Below are 16,690 nucleotides of genomic sequence, written 5' to 3'. Positions count from 1 at the left end.
AAAGAAAATGGTAGCAATCTCTTTTACAACCAATAGGAAAAGAACCACAGTGGCGCTGGGAAACCAAAGACTGCAAAGTGATACACCACAGTTTGCCTGCCAGCAGTCTACGAGGGGAGAGAAGACCGAAATTCGGCTCGAGGTGATAAAGAAGAAATATCAGAACAGGAAAATGAAAATTACCCCGGTTTGTTTGTCCCGGATGGCCACCTTGACTAGAGGGAGGGTGATATGGGGAATAAAAGAAATAATTTTAAAAAGGAGAGAGAAACGTTTGGTCCTTTAACATCAAAGTAAGTGGGAACACACATATGGCAGCTGGTTTACATTTCCCATCACAATTCCCAGGCCGGAAATAATAAAAAAAAAGAAAAACGAACTACCACATAGGTCTCAACCTATTTATGCTCACAAGAAGCAAGCTGGAAGAGGCAGTCAAAACAATACGCGGAATGCTCGATCGAAGTTATAGTTTCGGTCAGTTTCACAACATGACTATCCACCGGTACACTGACTGCACAGTAACCGCACATATCGTTCCCTAAAGCGCTGAAACCTGAAATAGAATCGCGGAAGCAAAGAACATACGTCAACTTCCTGCCAAACTGAAGGTGAGCTCGGCGACTGTTGGCATCTTCGTTCACAACCACGTTGGAAGTAGAGAGCACTGCCATAGCAATGTTGGTTATGCGCAGGAGCCAAACTAACAAGACGATAGATGATCATCGGTTACACAGGGACACATGGTTCCATCGGCGACGGTCCGCGTCTTGGGTCACGGCCACTCTCACAACTGGCAGTACTCCCAAAGCGATGTTCGTTATGTGTGGAGAAACAAAGCACAAGGTGATCATTGGTTGACACACTCGATAGAAACGTAGTACGGTAGAAGCACAGACTAATAACAGGCAGAGTCGTTGCAACAGTGGATGTCACGGTCACCATAGTCACGGGGTCACCGTCGAGACACTCAAATAGGCTCAAGCAGACACGGGTGATCTTGCTCATCCACCGCGACCGGTGTACGTAGCACCATTTTGAAACTTGGCGGTTCATGAATGCTTCGTTTACTTATTTGACGAAATGAAGGGTAGAAACTAGCATACTGCTCTGCGTTCTTGGGAGAATATGATATGGACGCCCTGTGGTTGACATACAGAGGTTCACAATTTCGGGTAGCTTGCCGTGCTGCATGCATGGGCATGAGTGCGCAGACAAATACTGCTGATCAAACTGCACGTGTAGCCTGTCTGAAGGATAATAATAAAGAAGTCACAAAGCCTAGGGCATCTTACAAAGATGAGGTGGAATAACCTTCCTCCCGTCAGCCTCGGAAAGAAGGAAGACGTCTTGTTCCTCCCCGCTTCTAGGATCAGCTTGGGGGCGCGTCATTGAAATGGAGGAAAATACAATGGTGCTATCTTTCTTCTCCTTTTGTTTCAGACTTTGCAGTCACGACCTGTGAAACGAAGAGCTTGACGCCGTCCGCAGTAGACGCAGCAGGAGCGGGGACCTTGGGATCTCTAGACAACTTACTGGCGGTGGCGAGGCATTCGCCAGGAGCATACTCCACCATGAACTTGCAGCGCAGCAGCCGGATGCGGAACCGGTGGACGCGACAAGACATGAGGTCTAACTCGGTGGAGCCCAACAATCGGACCATTGGCTGGTGGTTGGTTTCGACAAAAGAGCTCAGAGTGCGCAGAGCTTTTACAGCTTGTGAATGGCCCACAGGACTCCCAGCGCTTTTTTTCGATTTGGCTGTACTGCTGTTCGGCAGTAGTCAGTGACCGCGACGTCATCGGTTATCGCGGCGCGGCAACCGATCGTCGCTCACCAGATGTTGCTCCTGCGGGAGGACGATGCCCAGGCCCTACGAGCTGGTGCCCGTACAAACAGTTGCTGGATACTCTGAGTTCTATTGAACCACGCAGGTTCTGGATGCCACAATCCCCTTGAGCGAGTCGAAGGCTGAATCTTAACCAGTCTCCCATGTCCAGACCGTGTCCTTCTCCGTGACGAGGCTGATTGGCGCAGTGGCGGCGGATAGGCTGAGCAAGAAATGTCAGATGTGGTTCAGCATTCCAAAAAAGGCTCCGCACGTGTTGCACATCTGTCGGAAATGGCGTACCGGTGATTGTGGGGGGACCTTGTCGGGGTCTAGTGCTATGCCCTTGGTGCACAATACCACACCAAGGAACTTGAGGGACGACACCCCGAGGCGGCACTTGGAGGCATTCAGCGTAGCGCCCGTGTGTTGTAGTCTCTCGAGGGCAACTTGGGGTCTGCTGTCGGGTTTAGACCCGTCTCTGGCAAACACCAGAATATCGGCTAGCATGTTGACGCATCCTATAATTTCCTGGAGAATGAGTGACATCGGGCTCTGGAACACCTCGGGGCCCGACGTGATTCTAAAGGGCAAGCAGCGGTAATAGAATCGCCCGATGGATGTAATGAACGTCATGTACTCCTGGCAGCTTTCGAAGAGGCGTGCCCTGTGAAATCGACATTGTGTCCAGTTTCAAGAAGGCGGTGGCGCTTCCCAGCAACCCGGGCGCCTGGTCAACGGTTGGAATTATATGCTGCTCTCGGAGGATGACCTGGTTCAGCTTGGTCAAGTCGACGCGCAGTTGAGAGCCTTCTGCTACCTTGGGAGCGCCAACAAGAACGGCGCAGAATGCCTGGAGGAGTCTCGACCCCCGACCACTAACAAACGCCACTGCTTGAAGACAAGGACACGTACCTTTTCCGCAATCATTCAGAGCTGTTCAGCTTTTTTTTTTCGAGAGCACCCAAATTGCGGCTAGCATGGCATTTGAGGCAGACGACAGCAATATTGGCCATAGTACGATGAAAGTTACGGTCTAGTTCAGCGTCACAACATGACTATCCGCAGGTTGATCAATTGTACCATAGTCGCACAAACGCCTGTTTCAAACACTGAAATATAAAATAGAACACCCAGGGAGCATGCGGTATCTTACTGCGAAATACAACCAAATCCAGTATAGACAGCACTGTTCTAGCGATACTGGTGATGCACATAGACACGAACTAGGATGATCATCAGATGATCGTCGGTTGACTCTCGGACACATGACAACATCGGCGACCGTTCACAGAGTAGTAGTTCATGATCACTTTCAAAACAAAGAGCAGCGCCTCAGCATGTTGGTAATGCGCGGAGAAACAGAAAGAGGCGATCAAGTGTTGACGCACTTGGCAATGTAGCACATTAGACGCACTGACAAATAATCCGAAGGAGAGTCGTAGCTACGTAGATTTCGCAGTCTCATTTGTCACGGGCAGAAGGCGGCTCTCGAGTCTTGAATGTACTGGCGTCATCGCACCTATAACTGCCCAAACCACCTGCATGCTATGGCATGCAAGCTAATGACCAATGACTTTGAGCAAGAACCGCCTTCGATCTGCCATGACGGACATGACATTGCCAGATATGCTACGGACGGAAACGAGTGCGATGACAGCTGATATCGGAAGCCTGACCGTAGCCAACATGTGCAACGCGTCGCACTTGGTGCTGCTTGGACAGCTTTAAATTAACATAATTTTGCCCCCCCCCCCCCTAATTTTTTAGTTGTGCACCCCTGGTCTTGCAATTCCTAGTAGATAATTGGGTTTGTAGGAGTCGTACCCTCGCTCCTAACGCACATTTTGATGAGCTCCCAGACAGATGCCAGGTTACGCAGTGTGTATCGGAAACCAATATTCCGCCGTTCGCATTTCATCATTCTCCCGGTAATACCTTGTACTTGAACATGCGAAGAGAACGAAATAAAACAGAGGGGCGAAAATGTAGAGCAAGAAACGGCAATAATAAGTCGGTTCCTCTTAAATTCTCTCGAACCTACGAAACAAACTGGTCTTCGGCGAGTTGGGATCTGCATATCGGCCTATGACGGTGTGGCATATTTTACAAGTTATCTATAGGCAAATTGGCCTTGGACCAATTGGCTTTGAGCAAGCTGGTCGGATACCTCGACAAGCAGGTATGTGCGCCCGCGGAAATATTCTCGGAGGGTGGTGAGTGGCCGGAGGAGAAAATTCTCTTCTATTCTTGCGTCTTTTCCAGAAGTAGAACGCTACAACTTCCTCCAACCCCTCCTTGCACCCACACGTCCGAGGGCCGTTGCACACATGGAACGTCGGTGACCGTTCACCCCTTTGTCCACAAAAGCAGCACTGCTATCTTCAGCTCCAGAAACACAAAACTACTGTGATGGTCGGTTGACGCGATAAGGGGTAACGAGAACGAACGGGCGCCCATGCACACAGAGAACGTCCGCGACCGTTCACGTCTTCGCTCACAACAGCTGCGCGGCTTCTGCAGCTCCGGAAACGCAGAATTAAGGAGATGGGCAGTTGGCAAACGGTAAGGGGTGACAACACCGAACGTTGCACAGCCGACGTAAAGATAAACGACACACCACAGTCACTGAACAGCGGTCGCGAGAACAAAGGGACCTCAAAAAGCCACAACTCACTTGCAGTCCTCGCAGTGTCACAGTGTTGTAGCCTTCGCACCGCTGGTTGCAGTTGAAGGAGCCAGGGTCAGGACCCGGCTGTCAAGGCGGCCGAGGCGGCCCAGGCTCGATATGTGGCCGAAGATGCCGAGGCTCGAAGCCCGTCACTATCACAGCTGATCACAACCGCATTTTAAGCTCAGTGTACGCAGCAATGTCGGCCTCGTTTAAAACCTTTGCTGCTTATGAGTAATGTGTTTACTTTTTTTATGAATGTCAAAAACGTTACGGAAAAAGAAACGATTGAATGACCGATCTTGTCGTCTTTGTTTCTGCGTAAACGGCTTAACTCCTACCTTGGTGCCCAAATCCTGTTTATCAAACACCGTGCTGATACAGTTTGTAGCAATGATGTTTTCATGATTTTCCTTGGTGTCAGTGGATAATAACGAGTCTAATTTTTCGTCCATCGGTCTGGGCTTGTTTATTTCTGATTTGGTAAAGTAAAAAAGCGGAAAAAATATCTTCGCTTTTTCAAGGGATCGCCTCCGACTACTTGGTTGGTAGTGCGATGTTCTCCCTCAGCGCTAACTCAACAAGGAGCAGCGCGGCCTGTTCTTTCCTTCTTAACTCCCGTTCTTCCCTTCTGTGGGAAGCGCGTCCACAACAAGGACGAACATTCGCTGTTTCAAATTTTTCCTCCCTTTTTTTCTTAGAGTGTACCCCTAGAGACCGCCAACGGCCTACGAAGATAGGAAGCCCGTGGCGACGTTCATCAGGGAACTCCGGGAGTACCAAGCTCCGTCGGCAATTGATGGTGAAACAGTGCGCAGTTTTCTTTGCCGGCAACATTGACTCTGGAGAAAGGAACAGACAAATTTCTCAAGTCTGGCGGATATTGTTTCGCGATTCGAGCGGAGTTCCTACCACCGGATTACGACATCCGAATGCGGGACTAGCTCCGAGCGCGCAAACAGCGCCCGCAGGAGTCGCTCGGAGGATTTGTAAGGGCCTTCCGGGTGCTGTATGACCTAGTTGACGCGACGGCCTCACGTGCACAAAAAGTAGCACCGGCTACCCGTCAGAGCCACCCACGCTTCCACCCACATCGCAGGGGGCAGGGGGCGTATTGTCAGGAATTTGGACCAAGAAACGGGCTGTAACAACGATTCAATCGGACACCGATGCTGAACTCCTGTACCGACGTTCTTCCCCAAGAGGCGCAGCACTTGAACCAACCTTTGCTTCATCTGGACACCCAAAGGAGTACAAAGGTCGCAGTGAGTCCTATGAATCAATTGAAGATACCGCTCTCCGAACCCGATATGCTCGCATACCAATCTCGAAAATGTTGTCTGCACGAGCGCGCAGATGGAAAATGATGTAGCGACAAATCGATCTTTCTACCCGCAGAAAGTACTGAGGCCAGACGTAACGCATTAGGACAGAAATTCACATCCTCCTTCCCACACGAGCAGAAGGAATGATAGAAACCAAACATGGCTTCACTATTCCCAGTGCGGACAACCGGGATGGTCCTGTTGGGAATACAGCGAGAATCCCCAAACCAGAAGCCGCGGTGGTGAAGGTGTTCTATCTGCCGGAGAACGTGGAAAATGTAGCCCTGAAGATCCAGCCCTCGCAGCCGCCTTCGGGCCACCAGAAAAAAGGTACGGCTAGCACAACAAGAATCTGGGAAGGCCGCTAATTACGCTCTACCTCATGAGATACTCCGAGCATCTATCGTTGAGGCAAAGGGCGGGATTCTCGTTGAGGCAAGCATTTTTTTATGCATTTTCACGGTTAGGAACAACCTGGCGAGCCTGCCTCTGCCCTGATTCATGGGTGGCACGTTCAAATCATTCTTCCTCATGAGACATATGGTTTTCCCGCCTCGGCACTGAACGTCGAAGGAAAAGGTCGTATCACTTTCGCTCATCAGATGCCCGAAATCGCCACTTTGGTGTTAGCTGCGGAAGACCCGAGCTAGACCTAGGCTGTTGGACAGCTTCAGCGTTGAAGGATATCGGGCCTTATCAAATGATTCTTGATCATCAGATACCCGGGATAGCCAATTCAGCCGTGAGCTTTGGGAGGCCCAAACGAGAAATAGCACGTTGCACCGCTGCGGCGTTGAATAACGGCGCTCCTCATTAAATCACTCGCCTTCATCAGATACCCGCGATATGGCCGCCTCGGCTACCGAGGATCATGGCCGCAAGTACCCATGATCTCTTGTTGAGACTTTGTTTCAGTGGAACAACTTACATTAGATTTTGCTCAAGATGCGTATCGGTTGGGAATGTAAACTAAGCTAACGTTATTACCAGAACAGATAAATAGTATTTCCGATTGCGGGAATCGTTTGACTTTGCGAGGCTGGGTTATTTTCTCCCAGGCAGTCAGTTTCAACAAAGCTCCAACAAGTGTTCCGGTAGCACACTTGTTGGAGCCATTCTCGCCGATGCTCACGTAAAGAACTGGGAAAACCGATCACATACACCACCAGATACTAACCGAATCTCCCCCCTCCCTCTCCTTGGGTGGTGAAATGCGAGACCCCCACGTACCCACAAGCGGGAACTTCTTGATTCGGCGCACGCAGAAATGATTTCCACCGGCGCAGTACGTGAGATAGAAAGCCCAGGTGCTTCGTCAGTGGTCTTCACTTTAAAGAATGATGGCACAGCAAGACTTTGTATCGATTACTGGAACCTAAACGTTGTGTCAACCAGGGACAATTTCCCATTCCCCATCAGTTCCTTAGTGATGTATGCCCTTGGTGTTGCGACTGTTTTCACAACTCGACTGCAGCCGTAGATTCCTTCAAATTGAAGTCCATCCAGCGGACGTACAGATTACTGAAATCATTTGTCACAGGGGTTTGTTTTCCTTCCCTTTGGTTTGTACAAGTCTCCCGTCAGCTTTCAGCGCCTCATGGACGTTGACCTGGGTAACGCGAAGCATGAGTTTGCGATGGCGAACAGCGCGTAGGTTTGTTTTCCCGAATGTTCGAGGATCATCTCGATCACCTTCGCATTATGATCGAACGAATGCGACAGGCGGGCGCGTAACGAGTCATCGAGTTAAAGTTCAGTTTACCTCGCCTATAATCAACCGTCTTGGTAGGGTTGTCGATAGCGGCACGTTGTGCCCGAACGAGAATAAGTTACGCCCAATGACGAAGTACCCCCCCCCCCCCCTCCCCTTCCCGACGTCAAGGGAATACAGACATATTTCGGGATGATTACTTTCGACGGGCAATTTATTTCGCATACGCCGAGATAACGGAGCCTCTGAGAGCTAATTGCTTCAGGAAAGGGTTAAGTGGTGCTGTAGACAAAGCAACAACCCGGATTTGCTTGTCTCTGTAGGATTAATTGTGACAAAAAACGCGTATCTAAATTACCCGAGTTGTACCATTCGTTTAAATTGCAGACATGCGCATGCGACTACGAACTGGGAGCGGTTCTTCCGCGGGAACATGCCAGCATTATTTGTCCTGTCTCCTTTGCAACTCACATCCTCACCACAGCACAGCAGAATTATTCAACGACCGAAAAAGAATGCTTGGCGAGAATGTTTATACTTTATCAGTTTGACACGCACCTTGACAAGGCTTCGTAGCGTTTTGCACATGGCTTTCTTCTGGTGAAAACAGCTCCAAAACTATAACAGGCGTCTCGCTCAATGCGCTTTTACTCTGCATCTTTACATGTACACAGTTGTGTGCAAGCGTGATATGACTAACCATGTGGCAGATCCGTTGTCCTGTGCCCCGCTTCTCGGACAGAAAATGCAGGTGGATCGCTTCTTGGTGGCACTTGGTCACACCAGATTCACGGTGGAAAACTCTTTTGGGCATTGATGAACATGGAACGCCCAACAGTATCATGGACTTTGTCAGAAGGTGGCACAACGACTGAGAGAGGAAAGTACGTCCTACACCGCGAGGCCAAGAGACTTGACTCACTTCCTGAGCAGCGACGCATCCTGCTGCGGAACATCTCCCAGGCGGACAAGTCATGCGGCTCGCCATTCCGAACACCAACACCACGAAAACTAACAAACATCTTCATGAGATAAACCTATGCATGATTCCGCAGTTGCTGACATACCGCAGCAGTTAAAGCAAAATTTACGACCAGTCATCTTAAATTGCAACGTGGTCCGGCATGAGGCAGTATGTAAATACGTACGCACGTTGCTGTACAGTATCTCACAAGTACAAACCACGAGGTGGCCAACTATCAGGTTTAATGCAGTCGGTTGATGGCAAGTAAAGCTTGGAGTGTGTTTCATGTGACGTTGGTGGTTCATTTGCCGTTAATCCACGAGGAAAACAATATTTGATTGTACTGACGACCACTTCACAAGTGGGCCAAATGGTTTCCTTGCGCAAGCATGAGACTGGGAAAATTTGGAACTGTCTTCTTCAGGCGCTCGCGCGCTTTGACTTTACGGCAACGAAGTAAAAAGGGAAAACGTGCCGAAGTTGTGTTCGCGCTAACAGTTCCGCGCAGTTTACATTTTATTGTTAAAGACGTTTCTTTGAACTCGGCCCCTTTAGAACGGAATTCCGATATAACCAATTCATTTATTGAAAGTGAGCATTAACTGAATATTAATATAATGCATTCGGTTATATGTTCGACCAAGAAAATAATTGACACAATGTTTCTCCCAGGGTTTATTTTAGGCATCCAGGTCAGCTCTGATTGACCGAGTTCCCCAGCTTGAAAGCCGGAAATAATGAACCAAATGCATACTTCACTAAGGAGAATCAACACAGCCATACATAAGATGTAAAAATAAGTGAATGAGATTACGATGCTGTCTGTTCAACTGTGGGACTCTTGCGATATAATGACATCTGCATCCCGTGTTTTTTGCTTTCGTGGAACTCCTTAAACCACTATTTAAGAGACTGCTACTCTCGTTCTAAAGCTCACGTATTTTATAGACGCTCATATTGTGTGAAACGAGAATTTAAAATATCAAACTTTATATTAAAGCCGTTTTAAGTAGTCGATAAATAGTAAGTATCACCTGCTGGCGATGCTGTACTGCAAAAAGGAACGTGCAAAAAGTGAAGAACAAAAATATGCAAATACATAGAAAACACATACTTGTGCTTTGGCTAAAATCAAGAAGCGCCTATCAAAAATACAGAGCAATGTTGCTTACCAGCCTAATAGCGTGAGAGGCGTGGTCTATATTACCAACAGCTGTCTGAAAATCAGCCTTGACCAAGCTGGGTTTTAGCAGAAGACAGAGGAAGGCGGCTTGCAATGTCCATGCCATCTGGTCAACCTAGGGACAAAATTGTGTGTAATAAGAATATATTGTTATTGAATAAATATAAACATCTAGTTATATAAAAGTAAGAATTTTCAACAAAAAAATGCTAGGGTTCAATCAAGCTGGTGAATGCTTAACATAATTTAAAACAAAACTTCGAGACTGGGGAAAAGGCGAAGGACTGAGGGCTGCTCGAAACACCCGTCAAGTCTTCAGCTTCCCACACTGCTGTCAGCAAAAAGAAGAAATCTTAGCACTACATAAAAACCCTCAATAAAACAATAATTTTATTTTTTAATTTAGAATTATTTTGTGAAGAATGTGAAAGAAAGTAATTCCCGGTTATCAAAATGCTCCAGTAAACATCAAATGCTGGAAAAGCAAAAACAAACCACGGTCGAGCTATAAATTAATTCCCTTGTTCCAGCAGGTTTCACAAATATTTCGCCCGAGAAGTCAGCAATTCCCTGTGGTGCACAAAGGAAACACTTAAAATCACAAAGAAAAAAAAAAAAAAAAAAAAGAAGAAAAGACATGCATTGCCACGCGCGTTGCCGAGCGAGCGCGTGCGTGGTTGAGTGGTTAGCGTGCTTGACTGTCGTGCGAAGGATGTGGGTTCGATTTTAATGTGCGGAATCTTTTTTTTTTTTAATTCGAAAGTAATTTGTAATTTGAGTAGAAGTTACTTTCAAAAAGTAATTAACGGGAACTACTAATTACCGAAATAAAAAAGTAATTCAAAGTTACTAAACTACTCAGAAATAGCTAAACTACAGTAACTTAAGTAGAGTAGTTGAACTACGTACGCGTCTGGGCAAGACAGCGGACCAGACTTTCGAGAGCGCTGCTGCTTAAGGTCACAAAAAGGTGACTGGAGGCGACTATAAACGCTTCCTTAACACTTGTGATCTTTGTCTTACCTTAGGATAGTAACGTAAAAAGTAAGCCGGGGAAGTAACGGAGTACTTTTTGTGGTTTCTGTTAATTACTTTTATGGAAGGGTAACTGTAACTGTAATTAGTTACAGTTTAGCCCTGTTTTATTGTAAATATAATTCCTTACTTTTTTTAGTAACGTGTACAAGTCTACCGAATTCGGGTGCTCACGCAGTTCTCGTGTCCAATCCATGAGCCGCGCTCAACTGTCGATAGGCGCGAGGTTTCGAACTCACAATTACGTCATCGAGCTTTGAGAAGGCAAGAATAAACAAAGAGTCCACTTTTATCCTGGTAATTTAACCTCGACGAAGAAGCTTCTGGATCATTGGCGGTGTGTGAGAGTGGCACATACCACCACTCATTCAATAACCAACATTTGCAACCAATATTCGTGCAACCAACATTTGCACAGAGAATATTAGCTGCAGGTTCGTGGTTTCCGCTGGACGTGCTACTGTTAGTGTGCATGCGTCCGTGTGATGTACTATGGGGGAAAAATGAAATGCGAACACAGGAGCGCGTGGCTCGCGGTACAGGCTGCGCCGCCTGGAATTGAGCCTAGGGGCGAGGGTGCGTGGCCTACTTCGATGTGTTCACGCCCCTCGATTGGCGCTCCCCCAGCTTCGGCAGTGCGCCTCTCACTGCGCTGAAAGCTGTCACCACTATCTTTGCGTGCTCGGCGAGTGCGGCGAGCTTCTTTTCACCGCACACGCTGAGCCAGCAAAGATAGCGGTGATAGCTTTCAGCGCAGACCCACTGAATTGTCGGCGGGTGTATTTGTCTATTGATAACATCTCGGTTCCTTCTCTTAATGGTAGCGGGTCGTTTTTCAAGTAATCCGGAGAGGACCATATGTTCTCTCCCTAGAGCTTGAGGAATTTCGTGCCTTGTTTCTTCACCATGAGGCCCGATAAACACCAATTTCTCGTGCGACATCGAAAATTGACACCGAAATACACAAAATCTCCACTGCATTCGAAGAAATAAAAACTCCGAAAGCATTAAACTCTATTAATGACGTGAAGAAAGGTTCACACAGCACCCTTCCTTTACGTTACGTGGCATTACGGGTGCTCACAACTGCTTACGCCGAGGGTCACCGGAACGCATGTGCTTCACAATAAGCGCGGCAAGGTAGTTCAAGAACAAGCCCTGAACGCGAAATTGGAGGCATTTCTGGAGGATATCTTGGTGACGTTATAGCCTACTCTAAGAAAACCAAAGCAAACTTTCCTGTATGAACGAGCCTCAAATTAAGAAACCGTAAGCGTGCGTTCCTGTGTGAATCGGCCATGCCTTCCAGTTACACAGGCCAATGTAAGTGCGTACAGGCAGATGTGCATTCCGTCTCGACGTCAGTTTAGCTACATGTTTGAAAGAAGAAACGTCTCTGCGCCAGACTCGTGTCGATGTAAAGGTAAAACTGGGGCAAGGGCGGCAAAGGCTGGGAGTTTTCTATTGTGTGTTATCGATTTGCTGCAGATTTAACTTGAATAAAGGCCAATGTCTGGGACGTACGAGGAGAATTTGACAAGAGGAGAATGAAATATAACGTTTTTACCCGGACATTTATTTCTGACTTGCTAGTGGCCATGAACTTTCAAGCTCTGGTCACATTGCATTTCCCAGATGCCTCATTGTACAGCATGCTTGAGTAAACTATCTTTATTTCATTCAGGTACTTGAGTTTTGTTAATTAATTATACGCACGGACAGACTTCTACGTAATCCGTTACAAGTAACGAAATTGCTTTTAATCCCTTATATTTATCAGTAATTTCGTAAGGGAATAATTATATGTTTAAGAAAGTAATTGTAAAGTAGTTTAGTTACTTGGTTTACGTAAGGGAATGGTTGTAATTCGTTACAATTTTGTTTTCATCAGCGGGGAAAGAATGTGGGAACTTCAGATATTAAACAAAAACCTTAAAAAAATGTTCCCAGTAATATAAGGTTTACGGGAATCACGCTGTCGCCTGCATTTACAAAATGCAAGGCCTGGAATTCTTAGATGCTCAAAACCTTCCTTCGAGCCACCTAAAACCTGGACTCAAATATAGGTATATATTTGTTTCTTCTTTTTTTGTTTTGTTTGGTTGTTCGCAAATCGTAACTCGCCAGCTTGCTCGCCCACAACGAAGTGGGAAGTAAACTGACACAAAGAATCGGACTCTCCATGCAAGCAATGTTAGGCAAACTCCCGAGTTCAAAGTGTTTCTTTCAACAAAAACAAGAGCAAAGAAAACGTGAATGTGCACGCCAGCTGGTGTAGCGGATCTGTGCGCGTCTTTTCTTTTTGTCTCACTCTTTCTTTGCTTCCTCTTGGCCGAGAGAGAGGGGGAGACAGATAGATGACCTCTTTGTATCAAAAGAAATGTTCGTCGTCCCTTGTCCCCGGCTTCTTCTACTCTTTCTGTTGCCAGTGAAGGTAATCAACACTGGGAAGAAAAGCGAAGATTGGTGGAGCCGTAGTTAGGACACAGCTTCGCAATGGATTAACAGGATCTAGCTGATGTTGTGGGTGTCGAGCGGGAAGGGGAGGTATTGCGAACGCGTTGTTTTCTAACCACTCAGCCGCTCGTCCAGGTGGCAGCACCCATTCGGAAAAAAGTGGAGTGAAAAGGTGTTTAGTGCAGGGGACATCTTCACATAGAAAAGAGGCAAGATGTCTGATGGGACTTCTTGAAAGCTAGATGTTGCTCAAGGTCACAAAAGTTTGAGTTGCCGCAACAATAAACGTTTCCATAACACTTATGTCTTGCTTATTACCCTTGGACAGTAAGGTTGAAAGTAATGCTTTGAAAGTAACGGATTACTTTTTCAAGTAACGGTCACTTACTTCTATGGAAGTGTAATTGTAACGGTAATTAGTTACATTTGACCATGGGTAATTGCAAATGTATTTTGTTACTCTTTTAGCAGTGTGTACAAATCTGGGCACGAGTAAGTTTCCTGACTATTCGGGAACACAGCCATGTCTTAGAGTGCAGCTCTTGGGCGCCACTTTCCGGCTTCGGCGGCGTCGCCGTCGCCGTCGGCATAACCGTAACGCGTCAGCATAACGCTTTTTCGTGACGCCTCGGCGTAGCCGTCGTCGTCGGCGTAACGCTTTTTCGTGACGCGTCGACGTCTCCATCGCCGTCGGCGTAGCCGTAACGCGTGGCGTAACGCTTTCTCGTGACGCGTCGGCGTCGCCGTCACCGTCGGCTTAACCGTAACGTGTCGGCGTCGCCATTGGCGTCGTTGTAACGCGTCGGCGTAACACGTCGGCGTGACGCGCCGCCGTCGGCGTAACCGCACTCGTGCATTATGGAAAACGTGCGATAATGCACCGCGGTGACCCGCGTTGCATTATGGGACGTTTCTCATAATGTACCGCGTGGGAGGGTGGAGGGGGAGGAAGGAGGAGGAGGAGAAGATAAGTGCGGGAGGATGCGAGGCGCAGGGGAGAAGTAGATGAGGAGGGAACAGGAGAGGCATACCGTTCCCTCCGTACCCTCCCATTCTCCTCCTCAGGAGCTTCGCTCTAATTCGGCTTTACAGGGAGTTGTAAACGTCTTTCATGTTTTTTTTTCAGCGAAAATTACGGCAATCAATTTCGGGGTAGCATATCAAAAATAAGCACCGGTAATGAGAAGCTATTGCGAACATGAAGGTGATGATCAAAGCAATACTCACAGAACCTAAACGGATCAGGGTGACAATCGCTGCAGTACGACCGTGTACGCGGTCAAGCGGACAAGTCCACGCACACGACATCCTAAATAATCGGGAGTTCTTGACAATTGCAACAGCGGATTTATGCAACAAAAACAACAAAATAAACACCAGAAGCAACACCGTGGAGCCACGAGACCAAGGAACAAAGAGACCTGCGTAGTGCTTACGCATTTAACGCTGGAATTTGAGTAGAGGCAGGGCAACGTCCTCGAGAACATCGTGCCTTGCATACAGTCAGATAATTTCAATGCCTTCGGCATGGAAAATTCACGCCATCAAACTAGAGGTGAGTCAAGCTCTAACTCAAATCTCCATTGTACTCTTTAAAGGGATACTACAACGAAATTTCGGCGCTCATTTTTTGCTCTATATGTGTTCAAAAAAGCACCATCAAATCGAACATACCAATATCTCGTTAAGAAAGTCACGAAAAGGAATTTTAAAACGAATTAAACGATTAGCAAAGAGCACCTGGTGGATGTCGCTAACGCCTCGCTTTTAATGCCCGTCTAGCAACCTTGGCAGCTAGTGACGGAGGTTGTCTCGAATCCGGCCACGACGAGCGAAGAGGGGCAGGAGGAACTCCCCTCTTCCCGAGAATACCTTTTGTGTGTCAAAGAAGTCGCTATTGTCCCCCTACAAGATTATAGAAGATTAACCCGTCGCTCAAATTTTTTACAAAAGCAGCCGCTTCGGTGGCTGGAACGACTTGGCCATCCTCTCGACGTCAGCCTCGCCGTAGCTTTGCTCGTCTTGAGACGACCTACGTCACGATTGCGTTGGATGTCACGTGGTCTCCGCTGGGCCTTCTCCGAGCGCTTGCCAAAGTGGGCCGTTTATAACGAAAAATACAGCCACCAGGCTCAAAATACAAACGTGCGATTGTCATTTACGGATATTGTGGATCATATTCAACCTATTTTTGAACACGACAGGAATATTTCAAATTTCGTTGAAGTATCCCTTTAAAGAAACAATCGTTGAATTTTGTTTTCAATGCCTTCGGCATGCAAAATTCACGTCATCAAACTAGAGGTGAGTGAAGCTCTAACTCAAGTCTCCATTGTAATCTTTAAAGAAACAATCGTTGAATTTTGTTTTTCTTAAGCTGCTAGCAATGCATAGTAAATATTTGAAGTATATATTGAGCTTTTTACTTACGTCAAACTGAGTTTGACGTAAGTAACAACTGAGTTTTTCTTTAGTTTTTTTTTACTTACGTCAAAGCTTGCGAAAAACATCTATTGTATGATTTGTTCAATAAACATATCCGAAGTTATGGAAAATATACAGGTGGTCAACCGGGTATTTTCGGAAACGCGGGTCCAATACCTCCTGTCAAACTTTCCCATCCCACAGAACAAAAGCTAATGCTGGAATGGTCTACGCCAAAGGCCCAGGTAGCACACTTGCTTCGTTTAGCTGGGGCCAGGATTGGCATTTAGTTGAGATAACTCGGCTACGACTGCCCAGCCATTTACATCTGTATGCCAGCCTGGCGTTTCACAGTCTTTCCTTGCTCCAGAAAGCCACGGAACTACCAGGGAACGCCTTTTTTTGTTGACCAATCAATTTCCTTGGTCATTGCCGGCCAGGGTAAGCAGGCCGCTTCCAGTTTATTACGTACTCTGGCTGTCTATTGATTTTCCTTGGTCAGAGATGGCCAAGGTAGCAATGCCTCTGCCAAGCTTTGAAGTTCCATGGTGGTTCATAGGAATTCCCTGGTCCACTCAATACAAGCAACAGACAGTGTTCGGGCATGTTGCCAGATCGAAGATAGGGGAGCCAAGGAATGGCAGGGGATTGCCGCTATGCAATGTTACTTGGCTCAAGCTCGTATCTCATTGGCCAGAATGCTCGCTGAAACCACTGTTACTCTATAGTTCGTTTTACTTTCTTTTTTTTTTTTTTATTCGCATGAGCGTTTTCTTAACATATTTTTGGTGCTTTGTGGCGTGAGCCCTCGCACTAGAAAGGGACGTTTCAGTGCAAGCAGTCTGCTTTAGATAGAGACATAAAAAGAACACGTTTTTCCCATTGAAAAAAACTATTTGAAAACAGTTTGGATATGAACAGGCCAAACACGAAATGAACTGGTTGTAATGGAATTGTAACGGGCAAATAGGAATTCAAACTAGTATTACCAGTATACACACTTTCATAGTGAGGCCTATATGCAGGTTCATTGTAAGACCAGTAGGCACAGTTTCAGTTTGTCCAGTTCAATCAATTTAACCAGTGGAAATA

General features: G+C 46.9%; 1 protein-coding gene across 1 annotated transcript in view; it reads right to left on the bottom strand.

Moving 5' to 3' along the window:
- Positions 1-9,788, bottom strand: part of LOC115317823 — a 31,400-nt gene extending 21,612 nt beyond the window's left edge. Inside the window, exon 1 of the mRNA XM_029977480.3 lies at positions 9,672-9,788. Within this exon, the coding sequence (XP_029833340.3) occupies positions 9,672-9,788 (117 nt within the window). The remainder of the gene's footprint in view (positions 1-9,671) is intronic.
- Positions 9,789-16,690: the final 6,902 nt, after the last annotated feature.

The sequence above is a fragment of the Ixodes scapularis genome, unplaced genomic scaffold (genome assembly GCF_016920785.2).
Source record: "Ixodes scapularis isolate PalLabHiFi unplaced genomic scaffold, ASM1692078v2 PGA_scaffold6__148_contigs__length_123643588, whole genome shotgun sequence".
NCBI lineage: Eukaryota > Metazoa > Arthropoda > Arachnida > Ixodida > Ixodidae > Ixodes > Ixodes scapularis.
This window is presented reverse-complemented; position numbering and strand designations above follow the sequence as displayed.